Genomic DNA, 7,500 nt, shown 5'->3' on the forward strand with positions numbered 1-7,500 from the left:
TGTTCTGGTCAAGTCCAGCAAATCTCCACCACCTGTATACTAGATAGAGCTTACACCAGTTCATTACTTGGCCATAAATTGCCACGGTTTGAGTCGCCTTCTTCTCATTCTGCATGCACATCCTTCACAGCACAGTGATCCAAAATCCCACATCAAGCACGTCATGGCCCCCATCACCAGGACAAAGCTCCTGCGTCATATATGTCACTAATGGGTCAATATTCTAATAAACTAACATCAGTATTATTATCCTTCTTGAATTATCATTTTCCATAAAATAAATTCTTTGACTTTGGTAATTCTTGGAATTATACTGAAAATATCTTATGCCTCCTTAAATTATTTTCCGTCTATATATACTACTCCTACTTATGGTCATATCACTAAAAACTAAAAGTGGTGCCAGCTTAGTTATCCGCAGGAGAAGGAGAAGGTCTCATTACATTTAGGGATCATTTTATTTAATGTTCCAAAAACATGGCCACCTGCAGGGATAGGATGGTATGCCAGAGAGCTTTTAGTAGAATAATGAATATGTTATAAGTAATTCCTTTACTCATCTACTAATAAGCTATTCTTTCCCTAAGTTATGATGACAATATTGTAATGCACTATAAAACTAATGAAATTATTAGCTTCATAACGACTGTTACTCATAGAAACATTAACCCATTGCAGATGGGGCACCTAACGACCTAACTGGTCGTCAGGACGGGCGGCCAACAACACTAGCGGCACTGGCTAAAAATTAGAGGGATGGGGAGTGTGTTTTCTCCACCCTCTGGGTAGCACAGACTAGTCCAAACAATATTTTTCCAAAAATCCATTATAGGCTAACTTTGGAACCCTGTAGCATCATTACAGCCATAATACTTCAGGACTGTACGCGCACTTCAACTGTGAGCAGATCCCAATGTCGCGTCATGTACGCATTGACAACTGTATTTTAGGCCTAATTGGTGCCGATGTGTATACCATTTGACACCTGTCCGCAATGGGCTATTGCTAACTTAATTAAAATTCATGTAAATTTTACAGACAGATTTTTTATTAGCATACTAAAAATGGAGATTCCAAACAAGATATGAATCATTATTCCATCTTGGACATGAGTGTTCATATCATCCTTCCTGCAAGAGTAACATTTGTTCTTTTAACCAAATGGTGATGTATGCCATGGCATATAAATATAACATGACCTGTGAATGTTTGTGTTGCTGGATTTACCTCTAAAACTGACTTTTTTTTTATCTATGGACTATGGATGGTGCCTTCTTTTGAAGGATTTCTGGGTTTTGCCAGTGACTATCTGCTACTCTGAGTGAATGCCCATCCTTGCCTCAGACTTAAGTTGGGACTCAAACTAGTGCATTTGGAGACCCTCATGGTCTTGCTGTGAGTGATACCAATTATGCTACAGCAGCTCCCATCTCTGTTATTGTGCGATATATTAATCCATACTGCAACATTGCTAGGTTCAGAATAGGACAAGGTTAAAAAAATTCATCTGCAATTAATCTAAATTAAAGCAATTCATTCTTTCTCCTCCATTACAGGTGGTGGACCAGCAACACCTTCTTTCTTTGAGGACTTTGTACACAAGACTTTAACCCAGTAACAATGGGGCTGTTTTGGCTCCAAATGGTCAAAATGCCAGGATATTTCAAATGCATAAGCCTAACGCCTCAGGATTTTCGCCTGCACAGGCCACGGCTAAGTGTTATACACCCAATCACCTGGTGCGCCGGCCAGGATGACAGCCACGACAAAATATCTCGTTCCCAGTGGCAGACACTGCTACACTTGACGGGGTATCTTGTCACTCGCCGTTAACAAAATAGCACCATATCACCCACATGAATTAAATTATCTATGATTAACAGACATATCATTAAAAAGGGAGTTCAGTATCCCTTGCCTTGTTAATCCTATGACGACGGTGCGTCACACCCTTGTGACACAGCAAAATTCACGATACCGGGGCGTCATGCCAGTGTGACGTTTCCAGAGCAATATTGCAATGGCCCGGCGTAGGGGTTTTTGCGTAGCGCATGCTCCATCGGGAAAGGGTTAAGAAATGCTTACACACATTTAGGTATTTTAATACACTACTTTCCATTTCCCTCAACCTTAAATCTTTTGTATAGCACAGTAATTACAAGATTTTTTATAGTTTTAGTTTGGCAGAGGTTGGCCCAGCTTAGATGAGCTCTTTCTTCATCCTGTTGCTTAATAATTTCCTTAACCCTTCTGCCATATGCCACACCTGATGATGCACAATCTGGGATAGATCTCTTAAGATATTCTTTATGTTTCTTCTTACTTTCTAAACTTGTGGTAAGATATATGAGTGTGTATATGATAGCACTATGATACTAATTTGCATTTGGTAAAATAACTTACACAAATGAAGGAGTATATGGCTTGTAATTTCAAAAAAAGAAAAAGGCAATACAAAAGTAATCCCAATCCATGTAATCTGCAGTAGAAAGGTCAGACTTAAAACAGAATGTGATAACTTCAAGACATAATATCTAAAGGGCAGAAAAGTAAATGTAAACAAATGATACAAAAAGTTTTTAATCAATTCTAGCAACCTATTTGCCAAACATCAAACCATTCACCACTATAATGGTAGTGATATGATTTCTGCAATTTTCCTATTTTTCATTCACTTAATTAATATGGCTACTAATTCCTTTTTGGATAATCATGAACAATAATAATGCACAAAGATAAAATAAAAACTTATGCAAAGCCTTCAATCACTTATTGGATTTATACTCAGCACAACCTCAACAGGCTACTGCCTTCAGACCACATATTCTGAAAAGACTGCGAACCTCTCTAACCCCCTGTTAATATGGGTATAAAGCAACTGTATATTCTATAAAAAATACAATAATTGCAAGTAATCAAGTGTTCTTCACATTAGCAATGATCTTTTAAAGTATGTCTAGTTCTAACTAATTCAAGAAATTTGAATAAGAGCACACATGTTGACCATTGTACACTGCACAATGCAATTTATTTTACATGTACACCCGAGATCACAACAAAAAGTGCCATATTTTCCATACTGGCTCCCTTGGTGATTTGTTCTCAAAAGTCACCTGTATCTACACTAACTTGCTGGTAAATAAATAGATATGTTGTACTTTGCTGGCCTTTGCTGAAGTGCAGTGTGTAGTAGTAACAGTGTCACTTGATCAAATGCTATTTTTTAAAATTACAGCCATTTCTTTATGTTTTATCTTAGATCTTTTATTTAAATACTCCAGATGTTTGCAGCCTGCATTATTATCCCATGTATTTAAATTACTAAAAGGGTGTTGTTTGTTTTCTTGAAAGAGAATTAAAGCCAAATAATTAATAGCATTTGTTTTATGTGTGAGGTCTTATCCAGTCATATTTAAAATTAATTATAATCTCTTATTCTGCAAATGTATAAGCATACTGCTGCATGGAAGAGGTACCATTCTGCAATACTTTTGAAGTATCAATTCTCTTCATTGACATAAATTCTTTTATTGAAGCACACAATAAACACAATAGGATATGACATAAAAATCAGTAAATTTTCCGAGTTTTGAATGTTCTGCTTTCAGAGTATTTTGTTTACAAAATTCTAACTTATTGACCAACCTAACTTTGTCTAGTTCTGATGTTAGCCCTAACCAAGGGGAGGACTTCTCCCCCTCCCTGGACCCCTCCCTTTTTTGTAGCACTTCAAGCTACTTTACTTGATTCACGGGAATTTTGGATGCATTGTTTTCAGGGTATTTTTGTCTACAAAATAAAAACCTACTGACCAACCTAAATTATTTAGTTTTATGTTAGCCCTAGCCAAGAGATGGCTTTGCTCTCCCCACCCTTTTTCATAGGACTTTGTACTACATTTACATGGACCATCAGCTGATTCCTTATTTAGCGATGACACCTTTTTGAATACATCATCTATTTGTATCCCGTGTCACCAATGCATATCCCGTGTCAGGACCAATACCACAAATACACACCCGTCTTCATGATGCAACAACTGACTTGAAACTCACTTGAAAACTCAAACTCGCAGGTTTGCTAACAATAAGGAACATGAAAACACTATGATTGGCCAGTCAATCTAAGGGTAGCTCTCCTTTTACCTTTAAAAACCTAAACATCATAAAAAAAATTCTCGATAGATGGTTCTTTTTCAAGTAAGTGCACATTAGGTAACACATAAACATTAGTCGATTATTTACGAGTGCAGGATGAAGGTCAGAGGCCCTGATGTGTACCAAGCGCCCTAACCTACTATTTAACCCATTAACGACGGATGACGTGTTTTTTCGTCATACATGATGCAGGAACTTTTGCCTGACAATGGGCGTTATGACGTTCAGGGATTTTAGATCACTATGTAATTTTATTATGCTATGAGTAATAACTGAGTGATGCTAACAATTGCAGTCATAATTATTATAACTGCCGTAATATTAAGCAAAATGGGTTTCAACTCACTTCCAAAACCTAGATGGCACCACTTTCTTCTAGCACCAGCAGGAGAGAGGGCCTTGGATGGCACCCATCTACGGTCTCTAGCAAGAATTATCTCTATAGAGTGATGGCACATCGCAAGTACCCGACCTCTAGCTCTAGAGTACCGCAGATGAAAGATGTGCTGGCAGAACGAGAGGAGGAAGGTGACTTACACCATGCCCAATGCCTACAATGTGCCCCTGTGCCAGTAGGGATGCCTTTTATTGTGGCACTCACTGTCAAAGCACAAGTTTCATTCCTCTTCCCTACCTCTTCATTTTGGATGGTTATAAGTTTTGTGTTCGTTCGTGACAGCACACAAATACGAAAAAATAAAGTTAATTTTTGTCCCCCCCTAAAACAGTAATACTTCTATCACATTGAGTATAAAGAAAAAAAATGAGTTGATATGGACCCTGAACTACAATTTAAGTCAACTACAGAATTGATGGAGCCTGCGATATGACAGATATAAATTTCTAAAAACAGTAAAACACACAAAAAAACAAAACACAAAAATTGATCTAGCTCTACAATGAGTGACGAAAAGGGAGTGGGAAAAATCAAGGTATGTTGCAGAAGCTGCCTCGATCAGAAATAGAACTCATCCTGGAGCCTGTGTAAGCAAATCTATCCTCCGTCGGCAACGGGTTAAGACTTCATTGTGAGGTACGGGTGGAGGGGGGTCGCGGGTAATACTGATCATTTAACCCATTGGTCGCGGTATTAAATAAATATTTGTAGAGTAGGATGGCTGGTTTACATTGTCTGCCATCCGCTGCTTATTGGTTAAGGATTGTAGAGGTTGAGAGGAATCCATCAATACTATTTGTATGAGATTTAATAATGCGACATCGTTCAGAAAATTTACCCTCTTAACAACATTTAGTAAGATCAAAGATAAGTTTGCACAGATTCAAAAAAGAAATCAACGAACTGGACAGGAAATAAACCACAAAACAGGTGCATCTCTTCCCAAATCTCGAACTCTTTAATCATACCGTGTTTAAATACCTCACCAACCCATATTTCCCAATTCTCGCATCTTCAATAAAACCAAAATGAAAAGAGGTATCTAACAAGACGACAAGGAATATATATATAACATACATAAAACTCGACCCTCTCGAGACGGGACTTCTTTCCCCGATTACAAGTTTTTTTCTCTTTAATATCTCACCTTCCTGGTACCGATTTACTGTTTTTCCTCCAGAAGTTCTTGCCATTGTGAGAATCAACTGATTGCATCTTATGTGGGGGAAGCAATGGAAGCACAACCAATGGTATTTGGAGAGTGAATTACATACAAGTTTTCTCCATGTTTGCCAACACAGTGTCAGGGTTAAGACACTCATGGGTATTTTGAGTATTTTTTTGTGTTTTTTGGATTGGGGATTGGGGATTCGATTTAGGGGTTGTGGGCGTGTTTTTTGGGCTTTAATGTGTGCTTGGGCAATGTGGTGTATATGTGAGGAAAAGAAATGGTAAAAAACGCTTTCCTCGACTTTCGTGGAGTATAGTTCGGTGGATATGAGAAGTGATATATATTCAACTTTATATAATAGGAGTTAATTAATCATTTAGCCATATCTATTATAAACGTGTAAGGAATGTTTTGAATAAGTGGTAAAAAAAAATTATCATATCAATAATACTAAAAAGTGTCTTAAGCTTGTAAATCCGTCAAAAGTTAGAACATTATTTTCACTGTAATCAGGAACCCAATAAATCAGACACTATAATGATTTTTGTCTTTTATCATCTAATGATTATACCTTTAATGAATCAAAAAATATTTTTTGTATATTACTAATAAAGAGGAAGAGTACATCTTTATTGATTGTTACTATAACAATTAGGATCCTGGTCTAGTTGAATATTCATCCCATTTTTTTTTTTCTCCACTTTTTACAATTTCACTTTCGTCCGTTCAGCACTAACATCCATATTACAGCAATAATGAAATATAGCTAGACTAGATACGTAATCATTCATGACATTAAAGAATTTTACAAAGATAAGGGTAAGGAATTCCCCCGAACAGGTAAAAGAACTTGTTCACCTTCAAAACCCGGAAAAGTATTTCAACCTACAGAACGAAATTGGAAAAAAAATAGTAGCAACAGTTATAAATGCAAAGAATCGTTTCCTTAAAGAGTGGTTTACCGAAACGAGTGAGAGAAAAGGGGAGGAAGGGGGGTAGCGTAGCAAAAGAGCTAAACCAGGATATATAACTCACAAATACACACGTACAAATATGACTACACATACACACACAAACACACACACACACACACACACACACACACACACACATACATACACACACACACACACACACACACACACACACATACACACACACACACACACACACACACACACACACACACACACACACACACACACACACACACACACACACACACACACACACACACACACACACACACACACACACACACACACACACACACACACACACACACACACACACACACACGTACATATATTACGTATGTGTGTCTCTAGAGAGTGAATGAGAGAGAGAAAAAAAAGTAAATAAAGAAAATCTGTAAAGAAGATAAGAAAAAGCATGGTTAATGAACATATGTGTGTGAATACAAATACATGCATATATAACTGTTATGATTATATTCTGATTCATCATAAGTGCAATGTTTATTACAAATTACTAATTAGGAGTATAACTTTCTAACTCGTCTGAAACACAAGTACTAATCATCATTATCAATGGTAGATTGTATGTTATCCCATGTTAAGCTATTTGTTTCTTTTTTTTTTTCTCTGGTCTTCGTTATTTAGATGGAGATGATAATCAGCAACTGAGTTTATTATTGTTATTATTATTTTTTTTTATCAGAATTGTTTTCAACAATGTCATTGATGCTATCGTTGTTTTCTTTATACTATTATCATTATTGTTATAATTATTCATTACTGTTAATTTTACTATTA

General features: G+C 36.7%; 1 protein-coding gene across 4 annotated transcripts in view; it reads right to left on the reverse strand.

The window, feature by feature from the left end:
* Tbc1d22 (TBC1 domain family member 22) overlaps positions 1-5,877 on the reverse strand; it is a 32,140-nt gene extending 26,263 nt beyond the window's left edge. For all 4 annotated transcript variants that reach the window (XM_086548471.1, XM_043016558.2, XM_043016559.2 and 1 more), the window contains exon 1: positions 5,702-5,877. In XM_086548471.1, coding sequence (XP_086404597.1) covers positions 5,702-5,769 — 68 coding nt within the window. In that variant the 5' untranslated portion in view covers positions 5,770-5,877. The remainder of the gene's footprint in view (positions 1-5,701) is intronic.
* Positions 5,878-7,500: the final 1,623 nt, after the last annotated feature.

Source organism: Penaeus japonicus, unplaced genomic scaffold, assembly GCF_977035675.1.
Source record: "Penaeus japonicus unplaced genomic scaffold, GWHDUDI00000001_assembly GWHDUDI00000020, whole genome shotgun sequence".
Lineage (NCBI taxonomy): Eukaryota > Metazoa > Arthropoda > Malacostraca > Decapoda > Penaeidae > Penaeus > Penaeus japonicus.